The sequence below is a fragment of the Sinocyclocheilus anshuiensis genome, unplaced genomic scaffold, assembly GCF_001515605.1.
Source record: "Sinocyclocheilus anshuiensis isolate Anshui unplaced genomic scaffold, SAMN03320099.WGS_v1.1 scaffold437, whole genome shotgun sequence".
In the NCBI taxonomy this organism is placed as follows: Eukaryota; Metazoa; Chordata; class Actinopteri; order Cypriniformes; family Cyprinidae; genus Sinocyclocheilus; species Sinocyclocheilus anshuiensis.
Window position 1 is genome coordinate 1573711 of NW_015539902.1, and position 12406 is coordinate 1586116.

Here is a 12406-nt window from a genome sequence, read left to right on the forward strand (position 1 = left end):
GTAAGTAATATGAACGATCTAGAATCTTTTTTCATCAAGAATAATACCAATATATTGTTGAAAGGAAGATCAGTTAAGTCCTATCAAATGTGATTTTGCAAGTATAGAGTAACTATAGCATATAGAGATTGTTGAATGCATTACCGTGTAGAATGTCTTGTTTGGCTCCAAAATTTAAGGCCAAAATGAAATACAGCAAGTATTCAGTCATCCATCTGTAATCATACATGTTTGGTCATTCTAACATGGAAATGCACATCATTTGTTAAACAAATATATCAGTTGAATAAATTAATTGTAACCATATTGTCATACAGTCTTACCATCTCCAAATTTAATAATCTAGTCTAATATGATGTCAATAAACAGATTATGATATTGGCCATGAATAATTCCCTTTTCATTCCATGCCGTCTGTTTGCCGTCAACTCACCATCCCTCTTTTTCCATAACTATACTTTTGTCCCCCATCTCTTTTCATTGTTCCTTCCTTTCACGGGCCTCAGACGTGAAGCTAGAGCGGGGTAAATAATGCCTCTGTCCCTCTATTTCTTCCTGTCACTCCTCTCTGTCCTTTTATCTCTTTGAAATAATTTTTGTTTGAAATTTTGCTTTTTGGGTTTTGGAATTTTATATATATATATATATATATATATATACATTTTAAGTATATATATGGATCTCATCACTCAAGGATTTGTAACAACAACTTTCAGTCACATTGCAAATGCAGATCGCAGTACATTATTTCTGAATTACTGTATAGTTATACACTCCAACACAGAATGTGACTGAAGTGTTTTTCTTTCTGCCCTTGAGTGCTGAAACAGATCTACTGTAACTCTAGAACTCTGCATTGTCTAATCTATAAAAAACATAATTATAATTATATAATATTATATAAATTATATAATAAATATATGCTGCATTTTAGTTATTTTGTATAACAGGCAAAAAATTTACATTTTTATTTGTAATGTTGGTTTTTGCATTAATAAATTTTGTTTTTACAATGAAAAAGGTCCTAATCTTCATATGATGGCACTAAAATGCTTAAGCTGAGAATATGTGTTTTGTTTCTAACAAATACATATAACTTACCAAATCCTGTCATTGGTTATGAATTAAACCATAAATGATCTAACTCTGTCTTGGCTTCACCATTTTTGCACCTAATGTTACCCTATATGCTCTCCTATATTTACCCCAGATGAGACATTGACTTGAGGTCACAATTAATCCAGTAATCAGCCATTATCAAAAACGGTATGTTAGCGCACAGCAGTTTAGCGGTGCAGTTTAACATTGTGAATTTTCGATGCAACAAATTCACTGGAAGTTATTTGCAAACAGATCATTCCATGCTGAAGCCTTTGAATGAATGTGATTTTCATGATTTTAGCATTGATTATTGACCTCCTCCTTACCTACCCAAACACAGCTGAGGTTTAGGATTGCAGTAGGTCTGTCCCGCATGCTAAAGTATCGTCTATGTTAGGGCTTCATGTTGTAATTAATCCCCCTCTGTGTTTGAGCCACAGTATATGTGATTATATATCAGTGTTCTTATATCTGTGTTCATACATGCACATTATTGTGTATGTGTATAGTTTATGTATATGTGTTGTGTTATTTGGGTAAAGTGATTCTGTAATGTGTTTCATTTTGTGCTGCTATAATTCAATCTAAGTCACTACAGTCTAAGAACTAGTGATTACGCAAATAGCTGTCTCTTTCCACTCCCTAGTTCACAATGAAGTGAATCGTTCAATGCTGCCATTTTGTATCATTTCTTGCGCATTGTTATTGTAGCTTTTAAAAAGAGTGGTACTATTATGAAATATTAGTCTGTACATTTCTGGTGCCTCTCAAGGCTTTACTGACATAAGTGAATATAGTGAGCGGCCTATGCTCACTGGTGCTCTCTGGGATTTCGGTGGGACAATTTGGTCAGCATGCGTAATACTGAACTGGGCAGTGGAATGAAACAAAAATAACTAAATTTCCTGCTTATCTCTTACAGAAAGGGACGAAAATATTGCAGTTTTCACTAACATTATAACATGAGAAATTTGAGGTAGTTTTTCTCTAAGCTCTTTAATCAATTGCTCTCTTCCACTTACTTTTTCTTTTCAGTTCTAATCAGATTGCCGCTACACTAAACCTGTGATTAGTGTCACAACTACATGTTCATCTATATGTGATGTGTTGCCGCATATTTCCTTCCTTCACATAGGTGAGAAGGTCATGGCTGACGATGAGTTCACTTGTGACCTCTTCCGCTTTGTGCAGCTCCTCTGTGAGGGTCACAACAATGGTGGGTCCTGAATCATTCTGCATGTAAAGTAAAATGCAGTGAACACGAAAAAATGTACTGTGATTTATTGCAGTTTGTTTTAATTTCTTGAAATGAGTCTTGAATTTAAACACTATCATATTGTTCAAAAACTATATGCTGTTGTTTTTTACTGTAAAACACAAAAAGTGAATTTGAAGAGGCAAGTTTCAAGAGTTTAGGGAATGTCATTGTTGTACAGATTTAATGTTTAACCGTCTGTGAGTTTACTTCACTTTAGACTTCCAGAACTACCTGAGAACGCAGACAGGCAGCACCACCACCATCAATGTGATTATCTGTACAGTGGATTACCTGCTTAGACTACAGGTGAAGTCAATTTACCCTCAAAAACTGACTAGCTCAGACAAAGTTAAGTACTTTCAGTAAGCACACTTACTGCTTTGTGGGTGTTTATTTTCTCTTTCCAGGAGTCTATCAGTGATTTCTACTGGTATTATTCAGGAAAAGACATCATAGATGAACCAGGCAAGAGGAACTTCTCTAAAGCGATGACTGTGGCCAAGCAGGTGTTCAACAGCCTTACTGAGTATATTCAGGTATATTACCTTTTTTCTTTGATCATTGACATTCATATTCCATTTATATATGATATTCATTTTGTTTTGGTCTCTACATGTAGCTTTTACACAACCCCTTGTGTGTTACAATATAATTTTCTCCAAAATCATACACTTATTATATGGCTGTCATGTATTTAAGTTGTCCTCCTGTCTCAGGGTCCCTGCACAGGAAACCAGCAGTCCCTGGCCCACAGTCGCCTGTGGGATGCTGTAGTGGGCTTCCTGCACGTGTTTGCCCATATGATGATGAAACTGGCTCAGGTAACCCATCTGAACTTGATTCCTCTGTTGATCTACACTTTTCTTGTGTTTATTCTATCTGAATGCATTAGATCACACTTTCTCTAGTAGCAAATGTGTGTAATTTCTACTAAAAGGGATTATTTTTTACTTTAGCGGCTAATAGAAAGTGCATGTAAATGAAACTGTAGTAGTTGCTTATGTATAGTAGAACTGTTTTTAATGATTAGATTACATGCTAAATTAAAGAACACGTTACATTCCTTTTTCAAACTTTAAATGACTAGTATGTTGGAATGTAATATTGTTTTTACTCTCAATGTTTTACTGATTAATTAAACTGTTTTTCATACGCCGTATGCAGGGAAGAGTATGTATCACTCTATTTATCTATTGATTTGAGTTTTCCCCTTTATGTTCCAGATTCCCAAATCCAGGTTGTTTGAACCCAGTTGGCCTTTTTTGACACAAAATCTAATTTTACTCTTCATTTATTTCAATTTCTTGTAACATTTCTGCTAAAAAAAAAAAATCTACCAAGTATGCAAACAAGTGGGTCAAACAGCCTGAGAAAATGGATGGCAGTTAATATTACCCAGAAAAACCATGTGTTTTTAGCTTTATGTGAATTTGCTGTATTAAAAAGTGTTTGGCCTCTTCTACAGTTCTGCCTTTGGTGTGCTGTTTGATTTTTTTTTTCATGATCTCTTGTGTGTATGGAGTGTTTCTCTTTCTAGTAATTAACCCCTGTTATTGTTACTGCATGCATTAACCTACATTTAAATGTTACAATTTTTTACATTTTCCTCAACCAATCTGATAAGTTAACATTTCTTATAAAGATGCTTTTGTGACCATACCTTTATACAGTAAGCTATACCCTCACAAATAATGATGTTGTGTTTTTCCCCTTTTTATAAATAATAAATATATATTCTTTTAGTTTTATAAATGATACATTTTATATTTTTTTTTATAAAAGCTGCTGATTTAAATTATACATGTTATGGTACAGTATATATTATACAGAATGTCATTGTGTTTTCTTGAAGGATTCCAGTCAGATTGGTCTTCTGAAAGAGTTGTTGGACCTTCAGAAAGATATGGTGGTCATGTTATTGTCTCTGCTGGAGGGTATGAAGAAAATCTTGAATTTATGTTCATCAGTTTCACATCATTCAGTCCTAGACCTGATTAGCCTGTATGACTCTGTATTTGTCAGGTAATGTTGTAAATGGCACCATTGCTCGCCAAATGGTGGACATGCTAGTGGAGTCCTCCAGCAATGTAGAAATTATCCTTAAATTCTTTGACATGTTCCTCAAGCTGAAGGACATTGTTGCATCTGATGCATTCCGCGACTATGTGACAGACCCCAGAGGTTTGATATCCAAGAAGGATTTCCAGAAAGCCATGGACAGCCAGAAACAGTACACACCTGCGGAGATCCAATTCCTATTGTCCTGCTCTGAAGCAGATGAGAATGAGATGATTAATTACGAGGAGTTTGCCAGTCGGTTCCAAGAGCCAGCAAAAGACATTGGTTTTAACATAGCAGTGCTGCTAACCAACCTCTCTGAACATGTTCCTCATGATACCAGGTTGCAGAATTTCCTTGAACAAGCTGAGAGCGTTCTGAACTATTTCCGCCCATTCTTGGGTCGTATCGAGATAATGGGTGCCAGCAGGAAGATCGAGAGGATCTACTTTGAGATCAGTGAGGTGAATCGTAAGCAATGGGAAATGCCTCAGGTCAAAGAGTCCAAGCGGCAGTTCATATTTGACGTGGTCAATGAAGGTGGCGAATCAGAGAAGATGGAACTTTTTGTCAACTTCTGTGAGGACACCATCTTTGAGATGAACATCGCTTCACAGATTTCAGAGCAGGATGAGGAGGAGAAAGAAGAGGACGATGCCGAGGAACCCGATGGAGGAGGCGGAGGAGATGAAGAGGCAGGTGGAGAGGAGGGCCAGCCAGAATCAAGTTCTGCCTTTTCCGATTTCATCCAAAGCATTATGAATTTCCTGGGCATGTTTACCTTTAGGAATATTCGCAGACAGTACCGTAGGCTCAGGAAGATGACCATCAAGGAAATTGTGGTCAAGCTTGCTACCTTCCTATGGACAATCCTCATGGGCATCCTCTATTTCATTTACAGTGTGTGTAAAGGTTTCTTCCTGCTCATCTGGCATACACTTTTTGGAGGTGGTTTAGTTGAAGGGGCAAAGAACATCACCGTGACGGAGTTGCTGGCCAGCATGCCGGATCCCACGCAGGATGAGGTGCATGGAGACCTACCGGGAGAACCAAGGGGCGGAGAAGAGCAGGATACAGGAGGGATAACAGACTCAATGGAAGTAGGAGGGGGAGAGGAGGAGGATGAGGACATCCAAGAAAAAGACGGTGGGAAGATTCCTGGTATCGATACACCAGGTGGACTTGGAGATATGGGTGACACGACCCCTGTGGAACCGCCAACTCCAGAGGGCACTCCATTACTGAAGAGGAAAATGGTATGGTGTTTATTTAGCTGGATTCCCTGTGTTCCTTCACCAATCTTCTACACAAAGACTTTTATTTGTATGTGTCATGTTGGTCCTTGTTTTTTTATGCTGCAGCAACCAGAAGAAGCAGGACCTGAACAACCTCCTGCTATTGAAGAACCTCCTCCTGAGCCTGAGAAAGCAGAGTGAGTGACTCCCAAATTAAGGGAAAACAGGACATTGTAGTGTTTCTGTTCGATTCTTTGTTGTTTTTCTAGACGTATTCACCATTTCAATGACCATCTTCCATGTGTAACAGCACTGAGAATGGAGAGAAGGTTGAGAAGGAAGCAGAGGTCAAGCCTGAGGCCACACCAGAAGAACCAAAACCTGAGAAAGCCACTAAAGCCAAAAAGGAAAAGAAATCAGTCAGGGGAGCAGGATTTGAGCTCTGGAATGAGTTGGATGTTCAAAGAAATAAATTCATGGTAGGAAAAAAAAAAATTTCTTCTAAATTTGAGTTGAATCTTTGAGTTTTAGTTCCAGGTTTAGTTATGTTTTGCAGGTTTTGATATGCTGTTAATCTCCACTTCAATCTACAGAACTGTTTGTCCCGTAACTTCTACAACCTTCGTTTCCTGGCTTTGTTCATCGCCTTTGCCCTGAACTTCATTCTTCTCTTCTACAAGGTTGAATTTTCACACTGTTTTCCTGGTTTAATTTGTGGTTTATTTGGATTTCTAGGCTTGTTTACATGTGCTTATGTTTAAATGTTTGTTTAATTAAAAATGGCATGCCTCAATAATTTTACTTTCAAATGCACGTAGATATAAAAATAAAATCTGTTCCTGTTAAGACTGTTTTTAAGCCTCCATTTTTTTTAATTCTCCAGGTATCTGGTACTCCTCCGATTAGTGATGAGTTTGATGGCTCAGGTATGTTTGAAGGCTCTGGGCTGTTTGAAGGCCCTGGGGAAGACTTTGAGGGCTCTGCTGGAGAGGATGGAGGTGATGATGATGATGATGAGGAAGGTCCTGTGTATTTTTTCCTGGAAGAGAGTACCGGATACATGCAGCCCACTTTGTCCTGCCTGGCAATTGTGCACACCATCATTGCTTTTTTATCTATCATTGGATACAACTGCCTCAAGGTTTGAACCACTAGATTTACATTTTAGCAATTGAACTTGTGTCATTATCAGTCTTGATTCAGGTTGTTTTTATTCATTCTGAATATGTGCTATCAATTAGTTATCATGATGTTGTGGTCTGTTAGATTCCACTGGTCATCTTTAAGAGAGAGAAAGAGCTGGCAAGAAAGCTGGAGTTCGATGGGCTTTACATCACTGAACAGCCGGAGGATGATGACATCAAAGGCCAATGGGACAGATTGGTGCTAAACACACCGTAAGTGTGGAGAAGACTTCATTATGGAGCTGTTTCTCACAAGATATATCTGGTTGACTAAACTGCAAGTTGAGCTAGATTCTGTTTTGTGGTCAAACTGGTTTTGCACATATGTGATCCCATAATTATGTCTCCTTGATAGACTAGTAAGTGTTCATTAGCAGACCTATCCATTTGTATTCATCGTTTTCCTTGGAAAAATTGTAATTAAAACTCTTTATCATTGTTTTAGCTCCTTTCCCACCAACTACTGGGACAAATTTGTTAAGCGAAAGGTAAACCGATATTCTTCCTGTTCATTGGTGTGTAGGTTTAAAATCAGTGTGTTTATGAAGCCATGTTGTTCTCGTTTCCTTTGGCAAGGTTCTGGATAAATACGGAGATATTTATGGTCGTGAGCGAATCGCAGAGCTGCTGGGTATGGATCTGGCATCGCTGGATGTCAGCAAACAACAGACAGACAAGAAACCCAAAGAGCCAGACAACTCTATGCTTGCATGGTATTAAAAATACATTACAAGTGACTTATTCTGTGACATTTAAAGATATTACATTTAGGTTATGTGTTATTTTTTGCCACTAGTGGCACCAAACAGAATTGCCAAAATTTTTCAGACTTTTTTAAATGCTCCTCCTGTCTGCTATTGGTCAACCAAACAGATAATCCCTAAAACTACACTATTGGTCAAAACATATGAGATCAAGTATTAGATTTTCCTTCCATATTATTTTTCAGGCTCACTTCCATTGACATCAAGTATCAGATCTGGAAATTTGGAGTTGTGTTTACAGACAATGTAAGTCTTTTTTTTTTTTTTCAGGTATTAAAATCTACAGTATTTTCTAAAATCGCAGACTTTGCAAAGCACAGTTCTAGTCAAGTGTACTAAAGTGTTCTTCATTTACAGACTTTCCTCTACCTGGTGTGGTACACGGTTATGTCACTTCTTGGACATTACAACAATTTCTTCTATGCTTGTCACCTGCTGGACATCGCAATGGGTGTCAAGACCCTGCGTACAATTCTTTCCTCAGTCACACACAATGGAAAACAGGTACAGTCAGTACAACAATTCAAACTGGTTCTGAAAATCTGCATTTATACACCGGTTGACTCTGTTGGGTTGTTTCAGCTGATGATGACTGTTGGTTTGCTGGCTGTAGTTGTGTACCTCTACACTGTGGTGGCCTTCAACTTCTTCAGGAAGTTCTACAATAAGAGCGAGGATGAGGATGAGCCGGACATGAAGTGTGATGACATGATGACGGTTGATCACTGCATTATACAACATTATTAGTGTTAAATTGTCTTTTATTCTTTTTCTCTAATAATGCATTTTGTTGGTGGTTGCTCACTGTTTTCTTCAATTCTTCCCTAACCAAACACCTGCTGTATAATCCAACAAATCTCTCGTTCTCTTCACAGTGTTATCTGTTCCACATGTACGTGGGTGTGCGGGCAGGTGGAGGCATAGGAGACGAGATTGAGGACCCAGCAGGGGATGAGTATGAACTCTATCGGGTGGTTTTCGACATCACCTTCTTCTTCTTTGTCATCGTCATCCTGCTGGCCATCATTCAAGGTTAGACTCATGTTTCTGCGCCTAGCAAATCTACCACATTAAACCTTACATACCGGAGATTGATGATTGGCTTTGAGATTTCATTTTCTGGATTAGATTGAAAACACTGCACTGCAATTCACTGCATGTTTGTCTGCACAGGTCTGATCATTGATGCTTTTGGTGAGCTGAGAGACCAGCAAGAGCAGGTCAAAGAAGACATGGAGGTACTGAGATCTTTACGGTTTGACAAAAAAAAAAAAAATACACATAGTTTTTATTCTTATCGATGTGTCTGATTTTACGCTTTGCATTGCTTCTTCAGACCAAATGCTTTATATGTGGTATTGGGAGTGATTACTTCGATACAACGCCACATGGCTTTGAGACACATACGCTTGAAGAACACAACCTGGCCAATTACATGTGAGCAATTTGGTTTTATGCCACCTTTCTGATGTTATACAATCTCTCCATCTTCGGACAAACAAAAATACTGTTTCTCTCTTCACTAGGTTCTTCCTGATGTACTTGATCAACAAGGATGAAACTGAGCACACTGGGCAGGCAAGACATGTCAAAATGTTCATAACTGCTAAACATAAAAAGCGATCTAAATATAACAGACATGTGTATGTGTGACAGGAATCATACGTGTGGAAGATGTACCAGGAGAGATGCTGGGATTTCTTCCCTGCTGGAGACTGCTTCAGAAAACAATATGAAGACCAGCTTGGATAAACTCTTTTCTGTTTTGTACGTAGCCTTTAACAAAGCTAGTATGATATTTGCGACAAACCATGATTTATGTAAAATTATACATAGAAATATAGACTTGCACAATACCAGATCATTATACTAATATACACTGAAAATGCATGCTATTTATGCATAGTAAGTGTTTTGGGGTCATTTTAAAGTATCTGCTCGTTTAAAATGTTAATGTGCCTAAGACCTATTCTAATGATTCTTTAGCGTGTGTCACAATCTTATGATTTTATTAAAATTTTATAAATTTTAAAATGTTAATGTATTTGATGTTCTTGCAGTTTAAGCATCCCACTTCAAGATCAGCTCAAAATCTACTGTGAAAAAATAAAAATGATTTGATCAGAATATCTTTAGTCATCACAGACATTCTGAAAATTTGAATCTTTTTATTCAGATTGTAAAAGCATTACATTCTTGAAGCATCATATTTGTCTTAAACACATAATCATCTTAAAATGGCAAGTTCACATTCTAAATGTTAAAAGCCTCAAAAGTATATTGAATGATGTTCAAAAATTTTATCAGAGTACTATAAATGAGCAAAAAACGCTAAAAGTGCAAAAATAAATCCTGAAGAAAACCCACACAATGAATAGACAATTAATCAATCAAGATACATTTGCTACCAATGTTGTATAATTTTAAGTTTTCAGGTGCCTTTTTAGAGCCTTTTACGATACGGTATGAAAAAGTGAAACTTCTGCAACTACATAAAAAAACTGCCAGCAGCATGAATCACAAATATCACTCAGCTAAATAATCAGATAATACATAGGTTGGTAGGTGATGGGATTTTCCCAAAAGTACACAAATCAGATTCTAGAATTTACTTTGTACTAAGTATACATGTTTATCACAGACACATCTTACACTTTGTTACAATGGACACTGCTTGCAAAAAAGCCTTGCTTCGGGCGACCCTACAGAAATCTCACCTACATTACTGTGGAAAACAGCTCACTGTGAGGAAAATACTTTTGACACAAATAAAAAAACATGACCACTATGCTGCCACTCCACCTGACTTAATACAAAAAAAACAACAACTCCAAACTATATAAAACACAAAAAGGAACACAATTTCAGTTACAAACACTACCCAGCTTTAACATAAGAAAAAGAAACAATTCAATGTTTATCATTCCTTGTTCGAAGTTGAATATTTAAAAAAAAGTGCAAAAAGTTATTTTCAAAATGCCAATATTGGATTTTACTGAGATTCATCATATAACATGTGCAAACCCCCTTTTTCATGTGTATATGTTTTTCTTTTCTTTTCAGGATTCTAGTTTCAAACCTAAATTTCAAAGACACTAATTTCTAAACTCTCAACTTTAATAGCCTCAGATTAAGATGAAGATTTAGACTGGATTATCCACTTGCGATAGATCTTGGGTTTGTATGGTTTCGGAAGATCCAGGTATGGTGGAGGCTGATGAGTAGCTATGCATGCACTGGTAATCTGACGACAGGTCTGTTGGGTTTGAGAGGATGCTTTCGCTGTCAGTGCTGGACTGGGACACTATCCTGTACTCACGCACAGGACAGGCACGCTCTGTGAAATTGGGTTTGAAGCCGTTCTCCAGATCTTTAGGCATGGACAGCCATTTCTGCATGACAAAAAAAAAAAAAAAAGATTGCATCTCACATTCCCTCTTTACCACTATGGATTAAAGAACAAATTAAAGCATGGTATATGACTGATAAAATAAAAACTGGTACTTACCTCAACATTGCCATCATAATTGTCAAAAAGGGCTGTAAGGTAATTGCTTACATTTCGTCCTGCATTTGGTACCACTGGTATTAAAATGATTCTTAACCTAAGAAAAGTTAAATATTAAATTAGCATAAACAAAACACTATTGCATTACAAGATAAAGGGAATTTTACTGTGGAAAATTAAAATATGTTTAAAAAATGGTTAAAGGACAAAAAACTGATTCAAACCTCTCGTTATGGACGAGCAAGCAGGACAGTATGACGAGAATTACTGTGGCTCCCGCTGTACACAGCACCAGTGACATCAGAGGCAGGTTACCCGGATCTTCTGGGGAAAAGAGTTGCCGTTAAAGCCACTGCTGTAGTATTCAGAATTGTTTTTTCAATTAAGCCCAAACCTTTGAAAAACATATGACGTTTATGGTTTAGTACAGTAAAAAAAAAAAAAAGTTGCTTGTTTAACTGACAGCGTAGGGTGAATTCGGGTAATTTGGGACATTGGGTAATCTGGGACACCTAAACTCCAGTGTGTTTATTTCCTGTTCTAATAAAATGTAGTCAACAGGACTTTTACTATAATTTTAGCATAGATGTCATGTGACTGAAATCACATGACTTCATGGGGGTGATTCCACAGAAAGGGGCGGGGCACTTGTCAATCAAGAAGCTCCCCTGGGAATTGCATGACAAGGTCAGTGACATAGGATTCTGACTAGATTAATGTTAAGGACATAAATCTGTCATAAATAATACAATGATCCTAACTGTTGTCAAATTATGTTTGTGATCTATTCAAGCAACAAAATATGTATTAAAATGTTGAAAATGTATTTTAGTTTTTTTTCTTTCAAACATTTTTTTGTTGTCCCACATTATCAAATATGATTGAGAATGTGGGACAGCATGCTTTGGGTAATCTGGGACAGTCTTCAAATGGAGGAAATATGTATTTAGGGACTTTATAAGTCTAATGACAAGGGATAATATATGCTATAATGAGAAATGGGTGTTAATGTGGAGTACTGGAGGTTATAACATTAGCATAAATTCACAGTAGCTAGCAGCTAGCTAAACCAGCTAGCTAGAGAGATGCTACAGAGATGGAATCTGGGAAACGTATTCCAGTAGCAAGCAAAGGTATCAGGATGAAGTTAACTGTTAATTTCATTTCCCAAATTCCCAGTTAGTTTAGTATACAACGGTTCAAATCACTGACCAGGAGGGGGAGCTGCGCCCAGGCCAGCTGACAATGTTCTGTACACAGAAAAAAGCACACCCCACACACACACACACACACACACA

At 37.3% G+C, this 12406-nt stretch overlaps 2 protein-coding genes across 6 annotated transcripts in view; one reads left to right on the top strand and one right to left on the bottom strand.

Annotated features, from left to right (window-relative positions):
- LOC107686144 (ryanodine receptor 1-like) overlaps nt 1–9588 on the top strand; it is a 48603-nt gene extending 39015 nt beyond the window's left edge. For 2 of the 3 annotated variants that reach the window (XM_016483017.1, XM_016483016.1), the window contains exons 86-108: nt 507–524; nt 2237–2317; nt 2577–2665; nt 2767–2895; nt 3076–3180; nt 3524–3529; nt 4212–4293; nt 4382–5673; nt 5779–5849; nt 5963–6131; nt 6246–6332; nt 6536–6793; nt 6919–7049; nt 7282–7324; nt 7413–7549; nt 7786–7846; nt 7958–8104; nt 8183–8317; nt 8476–8632; nt 8774–8838; nt 8937–9037; nt 9127–9178; nt 9257–9588. In XM_016483017.1, coding sequence (XP_016338503.1) covers nt 507–524; nt 2237–2317; nt 2577–2665; nt 2767–2895; nt 3076–3180; nt 3524–3529; nt 4212–4293; nt 4382–5673; nt 5779–5849; nt 5963–6131; nt 6246–6332; nt 6536–6793; nt 6919–7049; nt 7282–7324; nt 7413–7549; nt 7786–7846; nt 7958–8104; nt 8183–8317; nt 8476–8632; nt 8774–8838; nt 8937–9037; nt 9127–9178; nt 9257–9352 — 3512 coding nt within the window. In that variant the 3' untranslated portion in view covers nt 9353–9588. The remainder of the gene's footprint in view (nt 1–506; nt 525–2236; nt 2318–2576; nt 2666–2766; nt 2896–3075; nt 3181–3523; nt 3530–4211; nt 4294–4381; nt 5674–5778; nt 5850–5962; nt 6132–6245; nt 6333–6535; nt 6794–6918; nt 7050–7281; nt 7325–7412; nt 7550–7785; nt 7847–7957; nt 8105–8182; nt 8318–8475; nt 8633–8773; nt 8839–8936; nt 9038–9126; nt 9179–9256) is intronic. The other variant, XM_016483018.1, reaches the window with a different exon arrangement.
- Nucleotides 9589–10174: 586 nt separating this feature from the next.
- The window catches only part of il2rga (interleukin 2 receptor, gamma a), a 9793-nt gene continuing 7561 nt past the window's right edge, over nt 10175–12406 (bottom strand). The window contains exons 6-9 of one of the 3 annotated variants that reach the window (XM_016483029.1): nt 11333–11432; nt 11109–11205; nt 10857–10992; nt 10175–10822 (exon numbers count right to left, since the gene is read on the bottom strand). In XM_016483029.1, the coding sequence (XP_016338515.1) occupies nt 10731–10822; nt 10857–10992; nt 11109–11205; nt 11333–11432 (425 nt within the window). In that variant the 3' untranslated portion in view covers nt 10175–10730. Of the gene's footprint in view, nt 10993–11108; nt 11206–11332; nt 11433–12406 lie in introns of all 3 variants that reach the window. The other 2 variants (XM_016483028.1, XM_016483027.1) reach the window with 2 other exon arrangements.